The sequence below is a fragment of the Chiloscyllium punctatum genome, chromosome 8 (assembly GCF_047496795.1).
Source record: "Chiloscyllium punctatum isolate Juve2018m chromosome 8, sChiPun1.3, whole genome shotgun sequence".
Lineage (NCBI taxonomy): Eukaryota > Metazoa > Chordata > Chondrichthyes > Orectolobiformes > Hemiscylliidae > Chiloscyllium > Chiloscyllium punctatum.
The window spans coordinates 95,200,363-95,227,460 of record NC_092746.1 but is presented as its reverse complement, the minus strand read 5'-3'; the positions used below and the strand labels follow the sequence as shown (position 1 = coordinate 95,227,460).

The 27,098-nt window shown below is 39.2% G+C and overlaps 1 protein-coding gene across 6 annotated transcripts in view; it reads left to right on the top strand.

Moving 5' to 3' along the window:
- pard3aa (par-3 family cell polarity regulator alpha, a) overlaps positions 1-27,098 on the top strand; it is an 871,753-nt gene that overhangs the window by 523,995 nt on the left and 320,660 nt on the right. For all 6 annotated transcript variants that reach the window (XM_072576113.1, XM_072576118.1, XM_072576117.1 and 3 more), the window contains exons 6-9: positions 8,262-8,353; positions 9,350-9,433; positions 18,687-18,812; positions 19,184-19,566. In XM_072576113.1, coding sequence (XP_072432214.1) covers positions 8,262-8,353; positions 9,350-9,433; positions 18,687-18,812; positions 19,184-19,566 — 685 coding nt within the window. The remainder of the gene's footprint in view (positions 1-8,261; positions 8,354-9,349; positions 9,434-18,686; positions 18,813-19,183; positions 19,567-27,098) is intronic.

The window sequence follows — 27,098 nt, the reverse complement described above, 5'->3', positions numbered from 1 at the left end:
AGCGATTTCAACTGAAGCACGGTTCCCTATGGGAATTGATATTAAAGGGAGAGTTAGGTTACTGAAGCCAAGTTGTGCCTTGAAAAGCTGATATGAAAGTTGAAATACAGTTTGCAGCTGAAATAGTTCGCAAAACAAAACCAGAATCAAGATTGAGAATGTGCCTCATGAAAGATTCCAATGCTCAAAAATACTAGAAAAATTTAAATTAAAATAAAAGTTACATTTTTCCAGAAAATCTAGTTTTAAATTGGTTAAGGCTTCAAAGATTACAGTGACTGATTGGTAACATATCGTTTCAGTCAGTTTGCAATCTTGAACTGAGTTTGAAACAGTTTCTCCAAAACAAGTTCTGAGGAGCTAGGCACAAGTAATGAATGTGATCAAGTGGTCTCCATTTGTCTAGATGGTGTAGCTACAACAACACCTCAAGCAGTTTGACACCACCCAGAACAAAGTAGCTTGCTTAATTGGCACTACCTGCACAAACATCCAGTCCCTCCACCATCAACACTCAGTGACAGCAGTGTGTACTGTCTACAAGATGCATTGCAGACATTTGCCAAAGATTCTTAGAGAGCACCTTCTAACCACATGACCATTTCCATCTAGAAGGGCACGGGCAGCAGATATAAGGGAGTGTCACCACCTCTAAGTTCCCCTTCAAGACACTGGCCGGCTTTACTTGGAAATATATTGCCTTTCCTTCACTATTACTGGGTCAAGAGCCTGAACTCCGTATGGTAGGTCCACCGAGGGCACACACATTGCAGTGGCTCAAGACACCAGCTTACTCCCACCTTCTCCAAGGCAATTTGAGATGGACAATAAATGCTTGCTCAACCACTGGCACCCACATCCCAAGAGTGAATAAAAAAGACAAAAGGTTGTTCGAAAAATAATGAGATTTTAGTGTGTTAATATTGCCGGTCTGACAAATAAGTAGAGCCTCAAGGCAAAAATCTTAAAATTTGGTCCAGTAATAATGAACAAAACAATCGAATTTTTTTTTGCAAGGAAGTTACTATTTGCTAAAGCAATCTGCAGTAGCCTGAAAATGGGCCAATTAATATTGTAGGCAAAAGTGAGGACTGCAGATGCTGGAAATCAGAGTCTAGCTTAGAGCGGTGCTGGAAAAGCACTGCCGGTCAGGCAGCATCCGAGGAGCAGGAAAATCAACGTTTCGGGCAAAAGCCCTTCATCAGGACTGAAGGCAGGGAGCATCCAGGGTGGAGAGATAGATAGGAGGGGGTTGGGGCTGGAGAGAAGGTAACGAAGAGTACAATGGGTGGATGGGGGTGGGATGAAGGTGATAGGTCAGAGAGGAGGGTGGAGTGGATAGGTGGGAAGGAAGATTGGCAAGTAGGACCGGTCATGAGGATGGTGCTGAACTGGAGTAAGTTGGGGGGGAGGGGAAATGAAGAAACTGGTGAAGTCCACATTGATGCCCTGGGGTTGAAGTGTTCTGAGGCGGAAGATGAGGCGTTCTTCCTCCAGGCATCGGTGGTGAGGGAATGGCGGTGGAATGATGACATTCTAAGTACTTTGCAACCATTAAGTTCATTCCTTTTTGGAGGCAGTTCGATATGTGAGAATTCATAGAATCCCTATAGTATGGGAGCAAGGCATTCAGCTCATTGAGTCCACACTAACTCTCAGAAGAGCATTTCAGCCAGACCCACCCTGCTACCCTGTCCCTGTAATCCTGCATTCCCCATAGCTAATCCACCTAACCTGCACATCTTTGGACTGTGGGAGGAAACCACAGCACCTGGAGGAAATCCACACAGACAAGGGGACAATGTGCAAACTCCACTGAAGGTGGAGCCAAACCCAAGTCCCTAGAGCTGTGAGGCAGCAATGCTAACCACTGAGCCACCAGACTGCCAATGATCTAAATTGGCACTTGAGTATTGTGCGCCGAAAGTGCTACATTATTGCAGTATCTGTCAGATGAAATTTCACATCAAATCTTGGTCTTCCTGCTGAAGTGATGAATAAACTGTCGAAACCTGGCCAACATTCCACCTCTACCCAGCACCACCAAACATTATTAATTTGACCATACAACTCAATTGCTATACTTTTCTCCTTGTGTAAACCTGGTTGGAATAGTTGTCTACGTAATGATAGTCAATGCATCTCAAATGTAATTCATTGGTTATAAAATGATTTGGGATGGTGCTTAAAAAAATACAAGGTCTTTATCACTTCATTCGCTATGTGCTGTCTTTCCCTTGATTTACCTTTACCTTTGTGGTTTCCTTGTGTGTTGTTCTAACTCTTACCTCTTGCGTATCTCTTATATACTTTATTCCACCTTTGTTCGCGACCTCGGTGCTGGGCTTAAAAACTCCTCCATAAATCTATTTGCCACACTACCTGTTTTTCACTTGACCTTGGTTTAAAAGTTACCTCTTTGCCCAAGACTTGGCTGATGACTCCTCATTTTGTTTGCTAAAATGAAGTTCTTTGGGATATTTTGTTTTGTCAGAGGCACAATATAAATGCTTATTGTAGTGAAGCATTTACAGATTTGTGTGATTTGTTTTTATCCAATTTTACATTAGAGTGATGGAGGGATGCATCAAGCATCAAAGAAGGAAATGTGCATTCTAATGGATGTTGATATAAGTTATGTGATATTTTCTGCAGTGGCTGGGGAGAGTCATATAAGGCAGCAGTTGGTAAATTGCATCACTGGAGAATGCTGGCAGGCAGACTGTTTATGCTGTCCATTGACTGGAGATGAACAGCAACATCTGCTTCTGGAGGTAGGTTGCTGAGCCCCTGTTCCAGCCCCTAGAGGTCTTGGCAAAAGCTACCTTGTTAGGTAGATTCTGACACTTCTGTTGACAGCAACACTGCTTTACTTAATTGCAGTACATTGTTGATTTGGAGCTAAAGTCAATATTAGTGTGAGATACAATAGACATGGATTTTACATAATTGAGTGAGGTATTTAGAACAATATAAACTTTCATTTCTGAGCTGAGGAAATTTAGTATATCTGGTAAATCAAAATTGGTTGGAGAATAATTTTTTTTGTCTCTAGAAGAATCTAGATAAATCGGCTAGCACAGAGAGTAGTTTATTCAGCAGTGGGCAACTTAAACTCATTGAGAAAAGAGTTGTAAAACTGCTACAGTGAGAGAGATCTTACCCTGCAATAAAATGTAGTTTTGTTTTTATGTTGGTTACATTCTTCCAAGAAATCTGAAAATAATGAGGCATACAGGAATTGGCTTTGACTTCGAAAGCACCATTATACATGAAAAGTTGGGAACCCTCGGATCATGTCCCTGCCAGCTCAATAGGAGGCCACTTTACCCATAATGTTAGTGCCAGTGCTAGTTCCATGTCAAAGCTATCTCCTAAAATCACATTTCTCTGTTCTTCCTATTATCTCAAATGTGACCAGAAAATTATTGTCTACTGTGTAAACTGGCACTACTTTCAGACTTAGCTAAAATGCAAATTTTAATTAATTGAATTCAGAAAATGAGTTACAGATTCTGTTCCTAATCAAATATGATACATTTCCAATTTTTTGTTTTTGATGTGTACATTTCTGTACTCAATTTGAGATGCAAGTTAATGAATATGCAAATAAATTTTTGGGGGGCACATGATTGCATTGCTTTGATTCAGAGTATTTCCTCCATTCCAACATCATGTATAACAACTTGGCAAACACCCAATAGCACACCATTTGAAATGTACTTTTAATGGTTCTTGAGTGAGATGACAATTTAATGCTTAATAGTTCTGGATTATGGGAAGGTTTCATGTTATGAAACCACTTGGAATTGTTTTGAGATTTCCATCGTGTCACGCTGGGTCATATTTGAATGATGATCCCATGACTGACCTCCTCTTGTTTGAAAAATGGATTGCTTTAACAGTATTCCCCGACTGAGCTAATTTATTCATCAACCACTTTGTATTTGTTGCAGACTTGCCTTTAGAGCAACAATGGGGTCAGAAGGGTGATATAAAACTAGACTCTCAGCTCCTGGCATTCAATGTGGTTATACTATTGTTCTGAAGGTGTAGAGGCATACTGTACTTTTAAGAGAGTTGAAAACTAGTGAAGACTGACAAAGCAACAGCGTAACACTTGGTCAAAATAAATAACAGCAGATGGGTTACCATGAAACAAACACAAATTCAAATTTGGCCAGTTGGTTTAAATTATGCCCCAAGATACCAAACTCCAATCAAGATCTAATTTAGTATTTTGCTAACATTAAAACCAATAAAATAATCCAATGTTTTGGGGTATAAAACTGGGCATTTTGAACAGTGAGGGGAAGAACTGACATGGACCAGCAAATGTAGACTGCTAACTGAAGAGCTCTGAAAGGTCTGTAGGAAGTTTGCTCATTGAGGCTGACATGGAGAAAATCTACAGAGGAAAATCTACAAAGGAGAATCTGCAAAGCTGACTGGTTTTGAAATGTGATTTTTTTTTTGGTAAATCTTAATCGGGACTTTTTATCAGACTAGTATTGTAGAGTGGGAGGTAAAATTTAGGAATCAAGAGAAAGGAGTTGTAAATAGTTGTTGGTTTTAATATTATCTGTTGGACTTAAAGAATAAAGTTGTTAATTTTTACTTTAAATAGTGACCTCGGGGGTCATTCTTTACGTCTCGAATTTTAATAGATTACAGCACGGGGTGAATCTTTTCTGTGTGGCTGGTTTAAATTGTTATAATGCTGTTATCCAAGGTTAATCTGAATCATGTTTTGAATTTGCTCGGAATGAATGATTTCAGATCGTTTTAATATTAGAGTCACAGAGTTTAGGACAGTTTCTTTAATCCCGACCTCTTAAGCACCCTGATATTCATCATGCCATCATTGATGTCCATGCTTTCTGTTAACCAGGCTCTCTATTTTGGAATTTAAAAAAAATATATACTTTCTCCTTCTCTATTAATTTTTTGGAAAAAAATGTCTGCATCTTTGACCAAACCTTGGTGACCTATGACAATAATTTAAATTTGGTTTAATAATAGTTCTGTGAATATTCCATTATGTTGAAAGTACGTCCTAAACATTCCTACCTATATTCTATATACCTATCGTGATCAGGTGTGTAGGTGAGAGTAGTGTAGTTGATGTAGTTTCTGCAATTTCAGTAAAACCTTTGACCAACTCCCACATAGGACCTTGATAAAGGAGGTAAGAGCACATGGATCCAGACTAACTTGGCAAGTAGGATCTAAAATTGGCTTCGTGCTAAGAGTGCTTAGTGGTAGTAGAAGCTTGTTTGCATGACTGGAATACACTGTTCAGTGACGGGGACCAGTACTAGGTCCCTTATTGTTCATAAATCCAATACATGAATGCATCGGAGCCAGGGGCAATGACAAGTAAGTTTGCAGATGACATGAAGATTGGCTGGATGGTTAATGGTGAGGAAGAATGTCTCACCTTACAGAAGGATATAGATGGGTTGGACAGATGAAGTTTAACTCCAAAAACTATGAGGTGTTGCATTGTCAAAGAACTAACAAGACAAAGGAGTACTCAATTTGGAGATAATGAGGACTGCATATGCTGAAAAGTCAGATTCAATAAAATGTGGAGCTGGAAGAAGCAGAGCAGGTCAGGCAGCATCAGAGGAGCAGGGGAGTTGACATTTCAGACTGGAACCTTTCATCAGTGACTGGCAAGGCACTGACAAGCTGAGGGGGTGTTGGGGTGCTTGTCCACAGATGCATGAAGATGGTAGGACAGTTTAATAGGGTAGTTATGAAGATATAGAGGACAGTTGCCTTTTTTAGTCTTGGCATAAGATTATATGAACAAAGCGGTCATGTTGGAGGTGAAATGGCTGGCAACCAAAAGGTGAAGTTGAGTACATCCCCAAAAGCAGACAAGTGTCCTCTTCATTTTAATATCTGATCCCAAAGGCAACATGTCCGACTGTAGAGTATTCTTTCATTATTGCAATGAGGTGTCAACCTTGAATGATATTCTTATGCTCGCCCTGGAGTGGGATTTGAACTCTAACTTTGAATATAAAGGAAGATTGAGTTTTCTTTTTTTAAAAACCTGTATTTGAAGTTCAAGCTTTCCAGTGTGGTCAGTTTTGTGTGCGTGACAAATAGTGACATGTCTTCTTGAATTGAAACTTCATCTGAGTTCCCATTTTAATACTAACCTTTATGTCAATCTATGAAATACTGTGAGCAACATAGTTTGTGTCAGAACATAAATATTTAAGTATCATGACAACCGCATTATCAAAGCATGTCTGCATGAATGACTGACTCGCTGGCAGGCAGCAGACATTGAGTGAAGACGTTTGTTTAAAACTCTGACTTTTTTAAACCAAGTGTCCGATCAAATACAGTGATTATGTTTGTAATATTTGCGTGAAAAACCTAGATAGTGTTCACGCCACTGTTTTATTTGTATCATGTTATTTGAAATTTACATTTGTATGCCTTAAAAGATGCCACTGACCTCCAAAAATTTCAATAGCTTGATTCTTTATGCTTGACAAATGGGATAGAAATGAATGCTGATATTCATGAAAGAAAATATCATTACCCTGAAGTGATATCGCTTTTGTTTTTTGCTTTTTTGATTTACTGTCCTGATGTAAAATACTGAGGGAATATAGGAGCTGTGTGGTTCGTGGCTAGTGTGCAGACATCGAGTCAAGGGTTTGTGCTTAAAGGATCTCTAAGGACATTTGCATTAGAATTTATAGCCAGCTTTTGCTTAGCTTTAATATCCTCTCAGTTATTAAATATACTGCCTGCTGATGTGCGCCAAGCTCACAGCTCTTCACTTTTCATTATTGTGCTGACTGATGCCCAAACTCTTGAGTAACACTGAATTCTAAACTCTGCTGAACTGCTCTAAAATTTGCAGAAAAATATTATATTTCAGTTTTTGAAAGAGAAATAACTTTTGAAAAAAATCCAATATAGCACAAACTTAGTTAGAGAACAGAGTAATTCCTGTGAAATATAAAACCAAAATGCAAGTGTGAACTGTTAACATTGCATTCTTCTTGTTGCCCAAGTTGTATCGCCAGCCCTTGGAAGTTTTCTTCAGCTCAGAAGGTCCTGGGGTTGAGTGCTGTCCACAACTACTGAACAGACAGCTGACCATTTGCACACTTTTGCAGTGTGGTTGCTGATTTTCTATACATTGGCCCCAGACAAAGGCTGTGAACATAGCCTGGAAGTGTTGTACCTGAACAATATGGAAGTAGGGTTACAAGCACTATAATCTTAGCACAGTGCTAAAGTGCCTCACGTCTGTTTCATTACTTTAATTTGAGTAATCTGAGTAAATTATATTAGTTTAATCTCAAAAACTGGATCTTGTCAGGTCTATTTGTTATCCATCAGTCCTCAGAAATTCTTCAAACTTAGTCACAGATTTATATAAAAATGGAAACACAAGCTGAAACAATCTACACTTGCATGCGCTAAACTGAAACATTTTTTGAGAGTCTGCAAATAAAGTCTGTGAAGAACAGAAGCATTAGGTTGGTAAAAGAATTAATAGTAGAGAATTGTAAAATTTCCTTTCTTTTAAGGGACCGTTCATACAAATGTGGTTCACTTTCTCAGACTGGTCAGTTATTCTATGATAAAATTGTTTAGAATTATTCTAGTTTGTCTTGAATTGTTCATCTTAAGATGTTCATAGTGATATACCAGTGCTACTGCAGGAGTTTAGTTCATTGAAGCAATCTTATTTCCTTGTTTAAATGTCTACCCAGAGGCTCATGTTGCTGTTATTAAAGTTATACTGAAAATTCAGCTGTGGACAAGAAAATGAAAGGGGGGATTCTGAGTTTACAATGATCTTTTATATTGAACTTAGCAGTTAGATACTAGCAAAAAGGCATCACAGATTCCAGACAGAATCTTAATTATTTCAGCATAACGATTGTACTGAAATCCTGATTTTTTTTTACTTTAATATTCACAATACAAGGTTATGTTTTCTGGTTCTAATACACAAGTGTTTTACTACACTTTGCAAGATATTATCACTGATTTACCGAAATCATAAATAGAAATAAAGTAGTTGAGTTTTAAAGTAAAAGAACAGAAAAACTGTGCAATTCATGTATCAGCACACGAGGAGAATCTGTAAATTGTGTGTAATGTGGTGTTACATGAGAAACAATGTGGTGATCCCTTGCATGCAATAAGCACTAAAATGTGTTACCTGAATATGGTGTGTGATATAATTGTGATTAGAATTTTATTGTGATTTCTAGGAGGAAGATGGAACAGAAGAAGAGAGCAACAGGATCGAGCCAGTTGGACGTGCTGATTCTTGCCTTGAACATGGACAGAATTTTTCACTCGGGTACACTTGTATTAGTAAAATATTAATTAACACACACTGTTTTTTTTAGATATAGGTAGACCACAAGGGATCAGCTTGTAATGGTTATTGTTTAAGAAGTATAGTTAATTTTTGGACAGTGGAACCCGCTGAAGAGAAATCACCAAGTTGGCAAGAAAAATGTTCCCTTTTCTGCAAAATCATACTTATTAAACACTTTTGGAAACAGTGGGGAAATAATTGGTGACTAATGTAAGAGTCTCTATTGGAGTGACTGTTAATTGGTGGGTACTGTCTTTACAAAGTGTATAATATAATAGAGTATTGCTCAAATAAATCGGAAAAGACGCCCAAAGACTTTGCTGTAAAAGAAACCGAAAAGAGTCAGAAAGTCCATCAGCATTATTGTTGTTTTGGAATGAGAGCTTTCATTGAAATGATCATCCTCCACTCTTTCTGTTCCTGAGGGATTCACTGTGTTGCATTGAAATTTTATTAATAATTTCACCTTTACAGTGACTTAATGATCAGACCACCACTCAATGAAAATCCTACACTGCTCTTTTGAAAACAGTGCAGTGCAAATCAGTTCAGTCCTGAAGTAGCTTCTCAACTAAAAATCTCTCATTCCTGAATTGGTACATATTAAAAGCTGACTCAATGTTTGATACATTGGTACATCTACTTTGTGTTTATCTATTAACAGATTAGTTTGTTATTGATTAATTAACTGGTGATGCAATTTCTTTCTGATAAGTTTAATACTGTAAAGAGATGTATTCACAAGGGATTGACTAAGTAATTTGCATTAAGATAGTGCTAGCAGATAACATGTACCATAATTTAATCTTGGTTGTTTTGCTAATTATTTTATGTTTGACATTTTTTCATGCTTCCATACCAATATTCAGGTATGTAGCACACAATACTTGATGTGCTAGATATTAAAAAATATTGTTTTTGTTGTGGGTAGTTTGTTTCATATTTTTATGCTATCCGTTTATCATTGTTTCTCAGTGATGTGCTAAAGCTGGTTGAAGTCTCCAATGATGGAGGGCCTTTGGGAATCCATGTAGTGCCTTTCAGTTCCACAGTTGGGAGGTAAAACATTTTGTTCTGTATATTTGATTTCCTTCTTGAGACTTAATTTAATGTTCACTTAAATCCACAGTGTTTAACAATTAGTGGATTCTCAAATGAAACATTTGGGAAGATCTGTGCTGGTATACTAGAAATTGTAATTTTTGTAGTGCAGTGTTTCAATGAAGTTAATGGATGTTATTTTTAGGAAACATTTGATGTTCTATTTATTCGTTACGGTCTGTTTGCAAATGAATGAGGTGGATGTGACACCGGTAAAATGCAGTTTCCACTGATAGTAAGATGGTGCTCAATTTTTGGAAATGGTGGGTGACAACAGATTTAGAACTTCTGCCTTCATGAATCCTTGAGTTGTTTCAGCATTTTAGGACATTTGCAGTTCTAACTACATTGCTGACAGACTGTCTCCAACAGAACTAATGTGCACACAGTCTTTCTAAAATGTATATTTCCTCTCAGCACACGTTTGCTTTAAAACAGCAGTCTGTTTTATCTTCGTAATCAAAAGAGAATCATTCATTAAAGCAGTACTCTATGTTGAATGATGCATTTGACAATATATGTCGAGGTGAAACTGGAAGGTTAGAAATATTGCCAATGCAACTTAAACAGGTGAAAATCATGTCAAAAGTGATTGAAAGATTCCATGTTAAGATGGATCCAAGTTGCTGAAGTCTATTAATAGAGCTTAATTGTGCCCAGTGATGTCTCCTGTTTCACAACAAATCTGGTGCCAGATTTTTTGCAGCTCTTGATCATCACATGACTTTAATATCATGTGAGGGAACATATTTGTTCAAGTCTTCCAGTTTTTAGATAGTTGAAAATTGGGCCATTCTTGAAGGATGAGACTGCTCAGATTCCCCAGTGCACTGACTACATGGTAATTGCCCAGAAAATTTAAACTTCCGATGCAGTCTGGAGCCTTCTGAAATTGTCTCCAACTTGAATTAGACACTGAGAGGATTCCACCTTAATTAGCTCGGAAAATTTAGGGGAAATTAAACCTGTTTCAGTGTCTGCCTATCTTTACTACTGCAACCCCATCGCACGACACCTAGAAATAGGGATCCCAATCCAAATTGGAAGCCATGGGCCATTGTTCAATTCAAAGCTGGGATCTGTACTTTGTGTTGGGACAGAGGAGACTTGGCCATTCTAAATTGCCCATAGTGTTAGGTGCATTAGTCAGAGGGAAATGGGTCTGGGTGGGTTACTCTTCAGAGGGTCAGTGTAGACTGGTTGGGCCGAAGGGCCTGTTTTCATACTGTAGAGAATCTAATCTAATCAGAACTGAAGCCTAAATTGAGGGATGTGAAGGGACACAGATCAGTATTTTGTGCTTTTGTGGTGTGCAGCCAAGACCACTACCACAGCACAAAGCTCATTTAAAGGGGCAATCATGGTTATCTGCTGAGCACAGCTTGGACAGAGGTTGGCCAAATGTTGCCATTTTGGGGTATGGGGAAAATATATCTTCCAAGCAGTCTTGGCAGAAGTAGGTCAGCAACTTTCATTGTCAGCAATGCAGCTGTGATGGTGTCTGTGTAGAATGGATGTAGTATTGCCTGGCCAATACTGTGAGCAGCAAACACAGTAGAAGATTTGTGTAGCTGGGGAGGGAAAAAAAGCAAGATTGGGTTTGGGAGCAAAACGGAAAGAGATCTGGAATAGTGTACATTTTAGATTTGACTTGATGACACTTGGGTGGAGTAAAACTACAGTTTACTCTGGATCAAAGGAGGGGGGCTGAAATTCCTCATGCAAAAAACAATAGTTTGAAGGACCTTGTGACTCCGAGTTCCCTGACATCTGGGTTGGATGCTGACAAAATTAATTGGATTCGTCCTGGCTATGTCTGATATTTTCTTTTTTTAAAAACTCCTTCACAAGATGTGGGCACCTCCTCTGAGCGAGCGTTTATTGCCCATCCTTAGTTACCCTTGAGAAGGTTGCAGTTTGCGATTTGAAGTCAACCATGATTTTACTGTTAATTCTTGTTACTTCATGTTAATTTTGGATGGTATAGTCTATCTTAGAGAATATTTAGTATTTTCTTGATTTTGTTTGTCCAATAACAATTCTTGTTTGTTTAAAACTGTGGCATTATTTCTTTGCCAACTAACTAAAACTTACAAATTCATCTAATTTAACAAAAACATTGCTGGTCCCTAATGAGATCATAATGACTAACATTGCTATCCAAGAGTCAGACTCTTGGTTACTTCCCAAAACATGGAAAAATGTTGCGTAGCCTACCATATTCTGATTATCATTTCTATCATAACATGTTTTCCTTTAACTTCATAAGATAATATTGAACAGAAAAATCTCAATTTGAAATAGATTATACTTTAAGAAAGGTTGTCAGGTAATAAACCTTGAAATACTATATACAGATAGCAAGCAAATCTCATCTGTTGTGCCAGTTTGACTTAGATGAAGTGGATTTGGTTGATGGGTTTTCCAATTTGTAAGAAATTGTCTTTGGTTGTTTCTTGGTGTGGCTGAGTAAAATTGGTCTTGCAAATATACATTTTTAGGGTAATAAAGTAGATGTCTTTTGCATTCTAATAATCAGGACAGCTGAAAATAAATCATTTCCCGTTGTGCGCAGGAGTTTGAGCTCTATGTTTATTGCCCAAAAACCACAGCCTTGCTTACAACTGAAGGCTTGTGTACACTTCCACAAAAGCCTGAGCTGACTATAATACCAGTATTGAATATTCAAAGCTGGTGATAGCACATCACTGATCTTGAAACTTGGAAAGATCACAAAAGTCATTTCACTGCATCTTCGTGAACAGCTGACAAAATACAGCAAGCCACTTGCAGGGCTCGAGCTGACAGAATGTTAAGATCACCTAAAAAGCCATCAGTCTCTGTGCAATTGTGTTGATGCATGAAATTTAATAAATAAGTTCACAGATGGGTTTGCCACTTCTGAGCCCTTTGGTAGTTAGTGTAGCAAATTGCTTGTTGTTCGAAACTTCTGAAGAAATTAAAAGTTGTATGAACCTTTTGAAACACCAAAAGTCTGCACTAAATGTCAGTCCTATCCAACAGAAGAAACACAGTGCATGAACATGGCCATTACTACAAAATGGTAATAACTGAATTATGTGATTGAACATATTTTCTCCTTATTTAGTATAACCTTGAAGACTTCAATAAATGTTGGCAATTTTCCATGTAGTGAGTGGAAGAGAAAAGGGTGCAGTGACCTCTAACTCAAAAGTACTTTGCACCATAGAGTCACCGAGATGTACAGCATGGAAACAGACCCTTCGGTCCAACCCGTCCATGCAGTTCAGGTATCCTACCCTAATCTAGTCCCATTTGCCAGTCCTTGGCCCATATCCCTGTAAACGCCTCCTAGTCATATACCCACCCAGGTACCTTTTAAATACTGCAATTGTACCAGTATCCATCACTTCCTCTGGCAGCTCATTCCAAACATGTACCACCCTCTGCATGAAAACGTTGCCTCTTTTATATCTTTCTCCACTCACCCTAAACCTGTGCCCTCGAGTTCTGGACTCCCCGATGCCAGGGAAAAGACCTTGTCTGTTTACCCTATCCATGCCCCTCTTAGTTTTGTCACCCCTCAGCCTCTGACGCTCCAGGGAAAACAGCCCCAGCCTGTTCAGCCTCTCCCTGTAGCTCAAATCCTCCAACTCTGGCAACATCCTTGTAAATCTTTTCTGAACCCTTGCAAGTTTTACAATATCCTTCAGATAAGAAGGAGACTTCCAGTGCTTATTTTTGTTCAAGCCAATTTAATTTATTTCTGGCTTGGCCATAACAAAAATTTATTCATGCAACTTTAATGTAAATAAAAAATCCAAAGTGCTTTTCAGCGAAGTAAATAACTCCCCAGAAGCCAGGGCTCCCGGACTGGACCATGTTAACAATCTCAATCAGGGAATTCATTCCACAAAGTCCACCTGGCTAACCTCATTGCAATCACTAAATAAGGAATGGAATCTTGCTGCTGAACCAAAGAAGCATAATTTCCCAGGTGCTTTCAGAAGGTTTGTTAAAGAGGTAGGTATTACTTAAGGATCTTTAAAGGGGATGTAGTCCCAAGATTTTGAAGGCTTAGCTTTCATCAGTACACCTTCGAAATTAAATTTTTGAGCAATTGAAAAGTGTCAAGACAGGCAAAAGAACGCAGCTGTTATCAGGTGGAAAACTTGAGAGACTTATTATGAAAGAGCTCTTGGTGCAAGGCCAAAGAGTGTGATAATGGAACAAGTAAATGTTTTGATCGTTTGTTGCTCTTTTGTGTTCTCACTCTGCAAAAAGGGTCTTCCTCATTTCTCTTTGCAATAGTGATTGCATTTAATTATTAGTTAAATAGCTGTCAAATCAACAAAAATGCAAGCTATGCATTGATTAGATTATTTTGTGTGCTGTGACAATGCAATTGCATTTTTTAAAAATGTATTTGTTTTAAAATTACAGATTATCTTCATCTGATCAGTAAGTAAATTCATGGGAATGATTTTAGCGGACACACTAATGGCTTGCTATTAGACAGCGGGGACACTGTGCAACAGTAGCTGTGACTCTGGGTCAGAAGTAAAGGGCTGACACTTTCCATTCATCTTGGGAAAAGCTGCCAACAATGTTTTTGTGCTCTGGAGCAATCTTCTACTTTTGTAGAGTTAGTTTGAATTTGTTGTCTTCTGCACTGAACCTGTGATGTTCAGGAACTGAGAAGGCAGCACAGATGCTGATAAGACTGAAGAATTCAGAGTATAAAGTAGGAAATAAAGAAATCTGGGCCAAAATCATAGCCCGAAATGCAAACTTCAGATTGGGACATACGTGGGAGATTGAGGGAGAAATTTATGCAAAAGAATGCAATCCTTTTTTTTAATAGCTCTTTATTTGTTTAAAAATCTGCAACATTTTAATTTTCCTCTGCAGTAAAGAGACTTGACATTTATAAAATTAACTTTCAAACCCAGAAGTAATTGATTGAATGCCAAAAGGTTTCAGTTACTCTTGATTGAACAAAATTTGCCTGTCTGTCTTTACAGTGAGAACATTGCGTAATTAGTTAGAGAAGGCGATGGCCTAGTGCCATTAAGCCAGACACCCGGGTAATGTTCTAGGTACATGAGTTCAAATCCTGCCATAGCAGATGATGAAATTTGAATTCAGTCGAAGAAAATCTGGAATTAAGAGCCTGAGTGATGACCATGAAACCATTATCTGTTATTAGAAAAACCAATCTGGTTCACTAACTTCCTTTGGGGAAGGAAATCTGTCATCTTTACCCACTCTGGCCTACAGGTAACTCCAGTCCCACAGCAATGTGGTTGACTCTTGACTGTCCAGTGGGCAATAAGACCATAAGGCATCAGAGCGGAAATTAGGCCATTTATCGGAGCAGACTCGATGGGCTGTTCAATTAAGGCTGATATATTTCTCAACCCCTTTCTCCCCATAACCCTTGATCCCCTTTCAGACTGAGATAGATAGGTTCTTGATTGTAAATATACTTAATGACCTGGCCTTTACAGCCTTCTGTGGCAATGAATTCCCTAGATTCCCCACTCTCTAGCTGAAGAAATTTCTCCTTATCTCTGTTCTAAATGGTCTTCCCTTTACTCTAAGGCTGTGACCTCAGGTCCTACTCTTTCCTACCAATAGAACCATCTTCCCAACATCCACTCTGTCCAGGCCATTCAGTATTCTGTAAGTTTCAATTCGACCCCCCCCATCCTTCTAAATTCCCTGAAGTATAAACAGAGTACTCAAACAATCCTCCAATGTTAAGATTTTCATTGTCATTATCGTGAACCTCCTCTGAGCACACTTCAGGGTTAGTATATTCTCCCTGAGATATGGGGCCCAAAACTGCTCACAATACTCCAAATGTGGCCTGACCAGAGCTTTATAAAACCTCAGAAATACATTCCTGTTTTTATATTCATTTCTTCTCAAAATAAATGCCTTCATTGCATTTGCCTTCCTAACAACTGACTCGACCTGCAAGTTTAGCCTGAGAAAGTCCTAGATTAGAACTCCCGAGCCTCTTTGCACTTTTGAATTTTCTCCCCATTTAGAAAATAATCCATGTCTCTATTCTTCCTACCAAAGTGCATGACTTCACACTTTTCCATGTTGTACTCCATCTGCCACTTCTTTGCCCACTCTCCTAATCCTTCCAAATCCTTCTGCACAGCCTTCCCGCCGCCTCAATGGTACCTGTCCATCTACCAGCCTTTGTATCATCTGCAAACGTAGCCAGAATGCCCTCAGTACCTTCATCGAGATTGTTAATGTATAAAGTGAAAAGTTATGGTCCCAACTCTGAACCTTGCAAAACACCACTTGTCACCAGCTGCCATCCTGAGAAGGACCCTTTTATCCCCACTCTCTGCTTTCTGCCAGGCCGCAGGCTTCTATCCATGCTAGCACCTTGCCTCTGACACCATGGGCCAGAATGCCATCAGTAGCCTCCTGTGTGGCACCTTGTCAAAGGTCATCTTGACATCCAGGAAGATAACATCCATTGGTTCTACTTGGTCTAATCTGCTTGTTACTTCCTCAAAGAATTCTAGCAGATTTGTCATGCATGACCTCCTCCTGATGAAACCATGCTGACTGTGCACTATTTTACCATACACTTCCAAGTATTCAGAAATGTCATCCTTCACAATGGATTCCAGGATCTTACCCATGACTGAGGTTAGGCTAAATGGTCTATAATTTTCAGTCTACTGCCTTACTCCCTTTTTAAATAGTGGTGTCACATGAGCGATTTTCCAGTCCTAAGGAACCCTCCCTGATTCTAGTGATTCCAGAAAGATGAGCTACTAACGCCTCCACTATCTCTTCAGCTATCTCTGTTTGAATTCTGGGGTGTAAGCCATCTGGTTCAGGTGATTTATCCACCTTCAGGCCATTCAGTTTTGATTAGATTACTTATAGTGTGGAAACAGACTCTTCAGCCCAACAAGTCCACACCGACCCGCCGAAGTGCAACCCACCAAGACCCATATCCCTACATTTTACCCTTTCACCTAACACTACGGGCAATTTAGCATAGCCAATTCACCTCACCTGCACATTTTTGGACTGTGGGAGGAAACTGGAGGATCCGGAAGAAGCCCACGCAGACACAGGGAGAATGTGCAAACTCCACGCAGTCAGTCGACAGAGGCAGGAATTGAACCCGGGGTCTCTTGCGCTGTGAGGCAGCAGTGCTAACCACCGTGCCGCCCACCTTCTCCTTGGTGATGGTCACCATGCTCAGCTCTGCCCTCTCACTGTCTGAATGAATAATAAATGCTCACACAAAATCTGTCATTTTGGTGTTGAGTCTTTTCATAAAGACTACACAACACCACACCCTGTGAAGGAGCAGGTTATCTTTGACAGCTTCTAGATTTTCACTTTAAACTGCAGATAAATCTGCAAATAGGCCGATACCTGAAGTTCCTGTCAAGTTGTTTTCAGCAGAAAGTTGAGCAGTAGAACTTCACTGTTATTGGGTCATTGTTTTAGTGACTTGAGCTGTTTCACCTACTTTTCTGCTGAACGTTTAGCTTTAATTGCTTTGAATGTCACATGACAGTTCAGTTGATGGTCAGAAGGTGTTCATGTTAACTAAAGTGGAAGTAACATTGCAAATTCATTGTTGGGCCCAGCAGTGATGAATATCCCAAATACTATTCCTATTTCCAAGATACTGAATCCTGTTTACCTTATGTCATCTTTTGTGAAGAGCACCCAGTGATATTTAACTTTGGAGGCAGTTAATTCATGTTTTTCTCACCACTTTAGACCCCAGTTTAAAACCACCAAATACTTGATAATAATTCTTCTTTTCCCCAGTGCTAAGTCCCAGCAGGAGAAATCATTTGTGTGAATTTTAAAAGTGACTTTGTGATCATGTTAATTATATCTTAATAGTAAATGATCTTTGATCCTGGTTTGCAAAAATTTTAGAAGCTGAACAAATATTATTTCCACCCTACAGTAATCTCTCTGCTATTGCTCTTAATAAACTGGTTGAAATGAGTATTTGGCTATTCATGTAACCTTATTTTGCTTTCTTTTATTTGTACTCCATGCGGTCTCTTCCCATATTTGAAAAATAATTATCATCATTTTCTACCAGAGATGGATGAAGTTCACTCTACGGTAGAAGCAGAGATCTTACTCTTAAAATACCCCTCCAACTATGAACTATTGTTTGCTTTCCTCTCTGAATTTAAGGGGAGTGGTATTTTAAATGAGCATAGCACAAATGGCTAACCTGAGTCAGTAAGAAGTAATAATGATAAGAGCAGTCATTGCAAAAGAAAGAATTGTTTTCTACTGTGTCTTATCATAGCTTTAGAATGTCTTCCAAGTGCTTCACAAGCAGTGAATTACTTTTGAAGTACAGTAACCAGCAAATGAAATGCATTTCTGTTTGGATCTGTTACTGATGCTAGTTGAGGATGGAATGCTGTTTGAACAACGAGAAATTCTGATCTTCAAAAAATGCTTCAGGATCTTTTGTGCCCACCTGAACAAGCAGATAGGCCCTCAACTAAATTTTTCTGAAAGAAAACACCTTCAACAATGCAGCACTGTGCATCTAGATGCTGCTGACATTGTGTACTCGAGGCCAGGAGTAAGAAATCAGTGATTAACTGTACTGCTTTAATGATTTATGAGCTCGTACATTTGGCATTTATTATCTATTCCACTTGCCTTTGGTTGATAACGTATTCCTCATGTAAGGAAAAAAATGGAACTATACTGCATATGTTAGGCTTGATTTTGTACAGTATGAAGGGGTGATTTTTTTTGTCAATTTAGAATGAAACCCAAGATGTAAAGAGTTATCACACAAGTCAAGAATTGCGATGATGATCTCCATCTTGGAGCACACAATAGCAAGTGTGAAATACGTCATTTAATATCAGGTGTATTGCAGGCATGAACTTTAGTGTTGTAACTTTGGTGAAATGTTAACATCTTATAAAATCTTGAGAAGTGTGGGTTTCTCTGGTAATTGTTGCTGGGAATATAATAATTTCAGTAGTGATATTTAAGATGAGTGGTTTTGAGTCACTTTGGAGCATGCTAATATTTTTTAAATCCAATGGGATTGTCTGAAGGCAGGTGGAATGCAAACGTACTGTCATTGCAATAATAATTGGAGTATACTTTGCATCCTATTCTGTTTTATGCACCGAGTTTTGAAAGTATGTAGTAAATAGATGTGATAATTTTCTTGCAGGACCCTGGGGTTACTGGTGAAACGTCTAGAGAAAGGTGGTAAAGCTGAGCGGGAGAAACTGTTTAATGAGAACGATTGTATCGTCAAAATAAACGGTGGTGATTTGCGAAATACACGCTTTGAACAGTATGTATTCTGACTCAACATTTAAGTTCAAATCCCTCAAAAAAGTTATGTCCCTAGCTTCTGGATATTCTTGTAAGAAAGTAAAAGAATTTGTTCTGTCTTTGCAATATGTTGAGATGCCTTCATTTTGTACTTCAGTTTCATGCATTCAATTTGACAGGTGTGTAGCTGTTAATGTCTCAGCCCACACCAATAATAAATGGTACTTACTGAAGTAATTAATACTTTTTCCCAGCTAATATTTATGCAATTGCTGCATTTACATCAAAAAGCCCTTCCATGCAGAGTAATTAATGATGGTAATTATGTTAATAATCTCTGTTAAGACTGACAGCCTTAATTTGTTAATTTCTCATCCTTCCTAAATCTAGAGCACAACATATGTTTCGCCAAGCCATGCGTTCACAGATTATTTGGTTCCACGTGGTCCCTGCAGCAAACAAGGAGCAATACGAACAAGTCTCTTTTGCCGAAAAAAATGCGTATTATTCCAATCGAGCCAATATAGATACTCAGCCCGGTGATCGAAAGAGTGCTATGAATGCAAGCTTTGATGAAACACCACAGAGATTATCAAGATCAAGCAATGAGACTGATCAGACTGTTTCCTACTCCCATCTACCTCACAATCAGAACTCAGTGTCAAAACCTCCAACTGGCCAGAATCTAACTCCCCAAAGACTGAGTTCTACACCCACCACAGGCTTCAGCACCAAAAAAGTAGGGAAGAAACTGAATATCCAATTGAAGAAAGGTAATAAAGTGTTCTGTGTTATATTTTAGTGCTGCTGGTCTCTGAAGGCACTCTGCTTTTATTGAATTCATTGGAAGGCTTTAAGGAACTTTGTGCAACTGAAAGCACGTCAAACTTAATAAAGCTGGCAAAAATCAGTTCAAATTTCCAAATTAAAGACCTGGCTGTGCAGCAACTTCTCTGCCTTTACAATTGGACAGGGATGTTTTCAGCCTTGTATACAATGGTTAACATTTTATGACAAAAAAGTCTTCGGTTTGACCACATGCTATCATGGCTGATGATACTACTGAATAAGTCAGATCTCAGACTGGAACCTGGCTTGATGGATCGTATTTTGTTGTTTCGATATTAATGAGGTGGTCCCTGTCTGAAGTACATGCACATTAATTATTAACTTCAGGCCACAGAAAGCCCATTCAGAAAGCCAAAACTTCAAGTAAATTATACATTTAAATTGGACAGATTAGATAACTGCCTTGATGGACTTCTATCAAGGTTTAGATGAGATTACTTACAGTGTGGAAACAGGCCCTTCGGCCCAACAAGTCCACACGGACCCGCCGAAGCGTATACCACCCAGACCCATACTCCTACGTTTACCCCTTCACCTAACACTACGGGCAATTTAGCGTGGCCAATTCACCTAACCTGCACATTTTTGGACTGTGGGAGGAAACCGGAGGAAACCCACGCAGACACGGGGAGAATGCGCAAACTCCACACAGTCAGTCGCCTGAGGCGGGAATTGAACCCGGGTCTCTGGCGCTGTGAGGCAGCAGTGCTAACCACTGTGCCACCGTGCCGCCCCATTCCCCGTTTAGTAGAATGGTTTATCAGCTGTAAGTTAACAGGAGGCTATAGTACAGTAACTTACATTTATACCACATCTTTTTAAGTGATAAAATATCCCAGGATGTTTCACTAAGCAGTTGAGAAGTGGAAAGCATTAAAAGATGATATGGAAAGAACTCTTGAAGACTGAGGGTAAGAGCAAGCTGGAATTTGAAACTGAGTCAGTGAAACTGAGGTCACTGGCTAGGCTGACAGATTTCTATCCTGAAGGATATTCATGAACCAATTGAGTCTTACTTAAACACAGCACCTGTTGAGTTCCTGAGCATCCTTACGTTAACAACTCACTTGAAGAATGGTTGCTTTGTGGCACACCTTTGGTACTGATATATGCAAGTATTCTCATTTTACAGGAACAGCTTGACTAGGCGCACAGTATATTCTGAAGCATACAGTTACAGCACTGTTGCCACAATGTTGTCAGGACCTGTTGCCTTTTTCCATATCCTGTGTCACTGCTGTTTCCTGAGATTATGTGGAATGAATCAAATTGGCTGAAGACTGGCATGTATAATGCTGAAGATCACAACACCAGGTTATAGTCCAATAGGTTTATTTCAAAGTACTACCTTTCGGAGCACTGCTCCTTCATCAAATGGTTGTAAGAGCAGTGCTCCAAAAGCTTGTGTTTCCAAGTAAACCTGTTGGACTATAACCTGGTGCTGTGTGATTTTTAACTTTGTTCACCCCAGTCCAACACCGGCATCTCCAAATCATGTATGACGTTGTGGACCTCGGCGGGAGGAGAAGAGCAATTGGGTTATGCTGAATTTACATAATTCAATATTGACATGTTCACTTGAGTGTGGCGGATAATTCTGGCTGCCGTACTTCAAGAAAAATGTGCACACAATTTGAGAAATTGTGGTGAGAAACTTCAGCTATGAAAATAACTTTGAGACTTTGGGATCCCTTTCCTGAAAAGGGAAAGGCTCATTGGAAATTTGATCAGAATTTTCAACATCCCGAGGGGCCTGAACAGAATAGGTAAAGACAAATTGTTCCCAATCATAAACTGATTGAGAATGAGAGGGCACAGATATAGAACATTTTGCAAGAGAAGCAATGTAAGAAGCAAATCTTGAGTTCGTGCGGGGAATAGTTGGAGTCGGAATGTTACTTCCTGGAAGTATAGTGGAGGCATATTCAACTGAGGCATTTAAGAGGGCACTGGGTGGTTATTTAAATGGTTACAGGGGGAAAGCAGGAAAATGGCAGCAAGCCTTGATTCTGAAAGTATAAAAATGTAATCCAGCAATATTTTTTTCAATTCCTTTTCCTGTAGCAAGGGAAACAAAATCTCCCATGCCTTTACCCGATAGTGGTTAGAATGTCGAACTTGCTTTTGTGTGGAGTTGTTGAGATGAATAGCTTTCAATAATTTTAGGCATAAGTTAAATATGTAAGGGGAAAGAAATGGGAGGTAGTGATAGATGAGGAGGGAGCGATTTTATGTGCAACATGGACATTAGTATTTGTCAGGTAGGTCAAGTATCCTGTATTTATTTGTAAGGTAAATGCCAGAGGTTGAATCAAGTTGCATTACGTCTCAGGTTCACTAAACTTCAGTTTACATTGAGATTGTTAAGTGCTATACATGCTACCTGAGGAGAGGGTGGAGAACTGTATAAAATTGACAATAAAAGAAGGAGATTATGACAAGAACATTGGTTTCTAAAACTAGTTGAAAAAAATTAGAAGTACCAAAACCATTGCTGATATGAGCTAACAAACAGGGGAAATAAAAGAGGCTAGAGTGTGTCACTGGGTCTTGTGACACAATGGTAGTGGCACTATTTCAGAGCCAAGAGACCCAGGTTCAAGTCCCACCTTCCCCAGATGTGTGTAACAGCTCTGAACAGGTTGTTCAAGGTAAAAGCTCGAGAAAAGTTAATAAAGCGTTACACAATTGGATGAAAGATAGTTTTACATATGTTTATTACATATGCAATAAGTAAAAATAAACATTGTTATTTATTTTCTACTCCAACTCTGTTCCCTAGATCTGCATTCAATTTCTCTCCTTGACTGCAGTCTGAGATTAAATCAGTTTGTTCACAACATTAATGTCCTATTTGATTGTCTTAACTTTGAATTATATACTAGTGCTACTGGTTTAGACCATCCAGCATCACTATTGTACTCACCTGTTGAAATGTTTACCTTCGTTTTCTCTGGATTTGATTAATCCAGTGCACTCCTGTCTTGTCTGCAGTATTCGACTCTTGTAAATTTAAGATCATCCAAACGCCTACTGCCTTGTGTCTCAACTTAAGCTAAGTCCTGTTCGCCTATTACTGACTATGTGAATATTGGTCAAGCAATGACTTGATTCTAAAATTCTAAATCTTGATTTCAAATCCCTTCATGGTCTTTACTCTCCCATTCTTTGTGGGCCTCCAGACCCTCACCCCTTTCAACTCTCTGAATTTGTGTAATTCTGGCATTTTGTATATCCCTAATTTTAATCTATGTACAAACTTTGGCTGTGTCTTCAGGTGTCTTGCCTTTCAGCTCTGGATTTCCCTCCCAAAACTTCCCTGTCTGCCTACCTCAGTTTTTGCCTTTGAAACACCATTTCTTAAAACCCACCTCTTTGACCAAGGTTTGTGTCAACTAACCTTGTGGCAAAATTTGATTTAAGAATGATCCTGTGAAAAGCCTCCAGCAATTTCCTCAACTTTCTCTTCCCCAAGGAGAATAATCCCAGCTTCTCCAGTTTATCATAGGATCACAGAATTGTTATGGTGCTGAAGGAAACCATTTGGCCTATTCGTGTCTGCACTGAATTGAATGGACTCTTCATATAAGCATCCTTACCTAGTGCCAATGTCTGATTTTTTTTCACCTTCCACTCACTTGTCCTCCGTTTCTGTCCAAGTATTCCAGGTTCCAGGAATTTGATCCAGCGACAGTGAAGGTACATTGATCTATTTCTAAGTCAAGTTGGTGGGTCGCTTGAGAGGGACTTGCAAATAGTGATGTTCCTAAATATCTGCTGCATCTAGATGGAAGCAGTTTCATCTCTGTGAACATTTTTGTAAATGTTCCCCCACCCTCTCCAAAGCCTTCACATCCTTTCTAAAGTGCAGTGCAGGAACGGGTATAATGTTTGCGGTATTTCGTATGGACAGTTACTGTGCTGGCCTTACCTCATCGACTGCAAGTGTGCATTGAACCGCTTAAGTCTTGACCACATAATTTCTAGACAAGTATTTGCACCAAATACTGAAGAAATGCTCAAAATTTTGGATGAGATGTTAAACCAAAAGCTGTATGACCCCTTTATATTAAGAGAGTTTTCCTGGCATTCTGGCTAATAATTGTACCTCAGTTAATACTTCAAATGGAGGGTTGAGCCATTTATTCTTTTGCTGCTATGTACAAATTGACTGCCACCCCAAGCATTAATTTTGCCTCATCCATCATGTCTATCACCATCATAACTAAAGTTTGCTAGGTTTGTTGAATATGACATTTCTGCAATTCATGTTGAGTAGTCTAGCCATAGGCTTAAATATAAATAGAGATGAATGGGATGTATTGGATACTTGTGTTAAGTACTGGCATCGGCAAAGTGGGCCAAATGGCCTTCTGAGCTGTATCTCTCCGATTAAATCATTTCAGCTTTAATTAAAAACACCTACATTTGATTGTCATATATTTAATTATCTTGTAATTATCTGGTTTAGTTTCCTTTCTGGTTTTGAAATGGGTATTGCATTAATCATTCTCCAGTCCTCTGGCTCATAGCCACTTACAGTACAAGCCTGAAATATTATTTATAGGATCTTCATTTTTTTATCAGCTTTCCCTCAGGATGCACTTAGGACATTATTAAAATCAAGTAAGTAACAGCTGTAAGTTGTAGTTGTAGAACCTTTTAGATATACTCCACAAAAAGCTAGTAACTTCTGTATATGAGAGAAACTATGATGTTCTGTTTGTCTGTCACTCCTCTGCTCACAGACCAACATGGACTTTTGGCCCAACAACCCCTTGAATGAATATTTTCATTGCTTAAAATGGACTCAACCCTCTCTATCCTTGTCATCTATTTCTTATCCAGCCCTACAAACCTCTGAGATCTCTTGTGCAGTTGTTACCTCCTGTCCAGTCCTGACTTTAATTTCTAAACAAAAAACTGGAAGAACTGTGAATGTTGGAAATCAGAGAAAAATAAAGAGTTTTGAAGGAGCTCAGATGAAAGGTCACTGGACCTGAAATGTTAACTCTAATTTCTCTCCACAGATGCTGCCAGACCTGCTGGGTCTTTTCAGCAATTTTTGTTTTTCTTCCAGACTTTAATTTGTAGGTGACTGTGCTTTCAGTGTTTCAGCCCTCATCTCTGACTTCCCTCAATAAGTTTCTTTACCTTTCCAACACATGGTTTTCCTTTGAGATACTCCTTAAATTCTACCTCTGATTTTGTTTTACCTTTCTAAAACTCACTTTTCCTTTGAGATGCTTCTTAGACCTCTGTATGATCCTGTTCTAATATTGTCTATCATAGCCCACTGTCTGGTAACTAACATTCAAGTGGCAACATTCAGTCTTGCACTGATCAGTGCAAGTAACATTCAGACCAGGCAAGTGCCATTTCCAACAAGAGAAAATCTAACAACTTCCCCTTGGCACTCAACAGCATTGTCATTGCTGAGTCCCCAGCATCAACATCATAACATCAGCAGTGACCAGAGATTCAACTAGCTGAACCACATTCATACAAGAATAAGTCAGAGACTCAGAATTCTGAGATGAGTAATTCTCTTCTTCCCTCTGTGGTTGTTCACCATGCACCAGACACAAATCAGGAGTGGGATGGAATACTCTCCACCTGCTTGGATTAATGCAGCTTCAACAGTACTCAGAAAGCTCAGCTCATTCAAATGATACCCCATCACCTGCCTCTAACAATGAATCAAAGTGGCAGCAGGGTGTGCTGTGTACAAAATGCACGTTAGCAACTCACTAAGGTTCCCTTGACAGCATCTGTCACCAAAAAAGTCAAGGTCATCACATGTATAAGAACACCATTGCCTGTAAGTTCTGCTCCAAATTGAGACATCATCCTGATTTGGAACGATATCACCATTCCTTCACTGTGTTTGGGTCAAAATCATAGAATTCCCCACCATGTTGAAAATGCACCAATACCATGTGGATTACAGCAGTCAAAAAGGCAGCTGGCTGCCACCGCCTTTAGTGCAATGTAAGCTGAAGAATAAATTCTGGCCTTTTCAGCAATCCCCAAATCCCGTCACTAAATAAATTAATAAAGTGAAACAAAAATGTTCACGATGCTATGGGTACTATAGAAATTCAGTTTGTTCATGAGCTGCGATGGAAGAGTTTGCAAAAATCTTCTCTCTGTTTGCATTGAACTGCTCTACTCCAACAATGCCATTGTCTGTAACCTCAACGGCTTTACCTACTGCACAAATACGATAGTGCTGTGAAAGCTAGTATTTTCAAATAAATCTGTTGGACTATAATCAGGTATGATGTGACTTCTGACTAGAAGCTGTGTTGCTGCAGTTTATTAAATTTCACCCATGAGTCCTGAATGGACAAGGGGCATTCATCCCATCCACAGAGTCTGAATTGAATCCAGAGCCATATTTCTGAGTCAAATTTAGAGTATGAAAAGAGCATTCAACTGGTTGAAATACTGTCCATTTGATTGAATTTTTTGAAAAAGTAACAAAACGGAGTGATGAGGGCAGAGCGGTGGACATGTTCTATATGGACTTCAGTAAGGCGTTCAACAAGGTCCCCCATGCAAATTTAATCTCATGGAATACAGGAAGAGACAGCCATTTGGATACAGAAGTGGCTCAAAGATAGAAGAGAAAGGGTGGTGGGGGGTTGTTTTTCAGATTGGAGGCCTGGGACCGGTGGAGTGCCACAAGGATCGGTGCTGGGTCCACTACTTTTAATCATTTTTATAAATGATTTGGATGTGAACATTGAAGGTATAGTTAGTAAGTTTGCAGATGACACAAAAATTGGAGGTGTAGTGGACAGCGAAGATGGTTACCTCAGATGACAGCTGGATCTTGATCAGATAGGCCAGTGGGCTGAGGAGTGGCAAATGGAGTTTAATTTAGATAAATGCGAGGTGCTGCATTTTGGGAAAGAAAATCTGAGTAGGACGTATACCCTTAATGGTAAGGTCCTAGAGAGTATTGCTGAACAAAGAGACCTGGAGTGCAGGTTCTTGGCAGCTTGAAAGTGGAGTCGCAGGTAGATAGGATAGTGAAGAAAGCGTTTGGTATGGTTTCCTTTATTGGTCAGAGTATTGAGTACAGGAGTTGGCAGGTTACATTGTGGCAGGACAGGACGTTGGTTAGGCCACTTTTGGTGCAATTCTGGTCTCCTTCCTATCGAAAGGACGCTGTGAAACTTGAAAGGGTTCAGAAAAGATTTACGAGGAGGTTGCCAGGGTTGGAGGGTTTGAGCTATAGAGAGAGGTTGAATAGGCTTGGGGCTGTTTCCCTGGAGCGTCGGAATCTGAGGGGTGACCTTATAGAGGTTTATAAAATTATGAGGGGCATGGATAGGATAAATAGACAAAGTCTTTTCCCTGGGGTGGGCGAATCCAGAACTAGAGAGGTTGAGGGTGAGAGAGAAAAAATTTAAAAAGGATCTAAGAGGCAAATTTTTCATGCAGAAGG